Source organism: Etheostoma spectabile, chromosome 6, assembly GCF_008692095.1.
Source record: "Etheostoma spectabile isolate EspeVRDwgs_2016 chromosome 6, UIUC_Espe_1.0, whole genome shotgun sequence".
In the NCBI taxonomy this organism is placed as follows: Eukaryota; Metazoa; Chordata; class Actinopteri; order Perciformes; family Percidae; genus Etheostoma; species Etheostoma spectabile.
Window position 1 is genome coordinate 15,884,112 of NC_045738.1, and position 2,168 is coordinate 15,886,279.

The 2,168-nt window shown below is 38.9% G+C and overlaps 1 protein-coding gene across 2 annotated transcripts in view; it reads left to right on the forward strand.

The window, feature by feature from the left end:
• LOC116691180 (PYD and CARD domain containing) overlaps nt 1-2,168 on the forward strand; it is a gene marked incomplete at its 5' end in the record, with an annotated part of 35,180 nt that overhangs the window by 21,653 nt on the left and 11,359 nt on the right. For both annotated transcript variants that reach the window (XM_032518565.1, XM_032518566.1), the window contains 1 exon segment: nt 175-203. In XM_032518565.1, coding sequence (XP_032374456.1) covers nt 175-203 — 29 coding nt within the window.

A 2,168-nucleotide genomic window follows, 5' to 3' on the forward strand; every position in this document is an offset into this window, starting at 1 on the left:
TCTCTCTCTCTCTCTCTCTGTGATTTATTTTCGTGTCAGACTCAGGCAGTTTTTAGTTATTTTGCAATTAATCCTTCTTATGTTTTATATGAAAGCAACAATATCTAACTAAAGTTGTTTACCGTTTTAATTTTGAATCTGTAATTAATCCATTTCTGGTTTTTTTCTCCTCAGAGACACATAAGTCTAAACAGCTCCACCAAGTGAGTTATATTACATCAGGCACACTTTACACTACACAGCTTTCATTTAATTGTTACGGATTTAAAATGATCCTCATGTTTACGGTAAAGAGATGGAAACCGTTTTTCTTTAAGCAGAAGCATCACATCTGCTGTAGAAGCAATGAGAACATGTGATCAAGTGGCTCTGTAACTGTTGAGTCAAACAGTAGACTGCAGACAACAGGAATTTGAAGACAGCTTTTTACTACAGATTTAGGTCAGGCAAGGCAAAAATGGTCTCAGCCTAACAAAACCAAGGATCCAACAAAGACTGAACTAACAGTCATGACTTACAATCACAAATACAAACTAGTCCAACAAGGGGATACAGTCCTGCTGTAGAGATGGGCAGATAAACTCAGGTGATGGGAATGAGGAAATAATGCATGAACACAGTTGTGGAAATAAACAGGCATGAAAATGCTAAGACAGGATGTAAATCAAGACATGACACATAAGGAGAGTGACGTTACAAAATAACACAGGAAACAGAAAAGCAAAACCCCCAAACCAGGCTCGTTGCTGCTTTTGGTGGCATAGAGTCAGAACGAATTAGAAACTGTCAATTAAAGGGATATTTCATTGTTGGAAGGATGAATATATCTTTAAATTGGGTCACTTGTGTAGTAGCTGCTCAAAGAGTCCACTTACAGACATAGAGTTGAACAGTCCCGTTCACAGCAGTTCTGGAAGTAAAAATACAATGCAATTTCTTCATTGACAATTGGAGTATAAACTATAAAACCGTAACCGTAGATGGTAGACTTGAAACCAGCTACCACATGACTAAGCAATTGTATATGCTCATATAGATGCCAGAAGTTCATGGGGCAGCAACCTTGTTTTGAGATGAATTTATTTTATTCGCAATTTTGAGGATAAGTACTTCATTACCCATAATCCTGAACAATTCCACAATCCTACAGTGATGCCTATGATTGGTGGAACTCATGCTTGCGAGGAAAGAGGAGTTGTCGGTAACCGACAAGATGTTAATCCTGTCTCACGAGGATTTACGACACAGCACGAATCATAATCTGCTCCCACGCTTCTGCTGTTAGTCTCCGCCAGGAAGCTAATGTTAGTTTAGCTAACAGCTAATTCAGCTAAAACAGGCTACATTTAGTGCACACACATAGGCTCCATAAAGTTCAGCTAACACAATGGTAGCATTAGCGGTTGAAGTGATGTAAACACTGCGTATAAACACAGCCGTGAATTTGCGTGGAATGTAAAATGGTCCGCATTTAACAGTCATAAACTCCACCAGTGGTTAGCAGTAGTTGGATAAAAGCACCCCAATTCTGCACCAGTCCGTGTCTGTATTAATTGTTCAGGCATGTTTCCACAAAAACAAAAACACAGCAGTCTCTGAACTCGCGTTGGGAGTTTCGTTAGAGTTGGATGTAGTCCAGTTTGTTGTCTAATGATCGGACACTTGCAAGCAGGATGGATTGGACAGATGGCTGTCTGGCGTTAGCTTTCCACCTAGCTGGAACACATGTGCGATAATTTGAATGTACAGTACATAATTGTACATAAAAGGTTGTTGCTTAGCTCCAAGATGGCTAACGCTCAACTCGCTTCAGCTTGTTTTGGGTCCAACCCCCTATGGGCGGGTTGAAAACATGCGGAACTAGCTGGCTTATATTCAAGAGGGTAAGCATCTCCTCTCTAAGCGTTAGGGCTGGGTATCAATCAAAAATTTTCGATACCGGTACCAATACCGATACCTTTACTTCGATATCGGTTCCTGAACGATACCTTTTTCAATACCAGTTTTATAATATCAATTCTGAGAAAAAGAAAATTACACAACATAATAAAGTTCAAATCTTGAATTTTATTTTTAGCTCAGATTTTTCCATTCAGAGTACTTCTCTCATATAAAAAAAATATTTTCAGTGAAAAAGAACATTTGGAAACAAGTCAGTGTCTAATGGT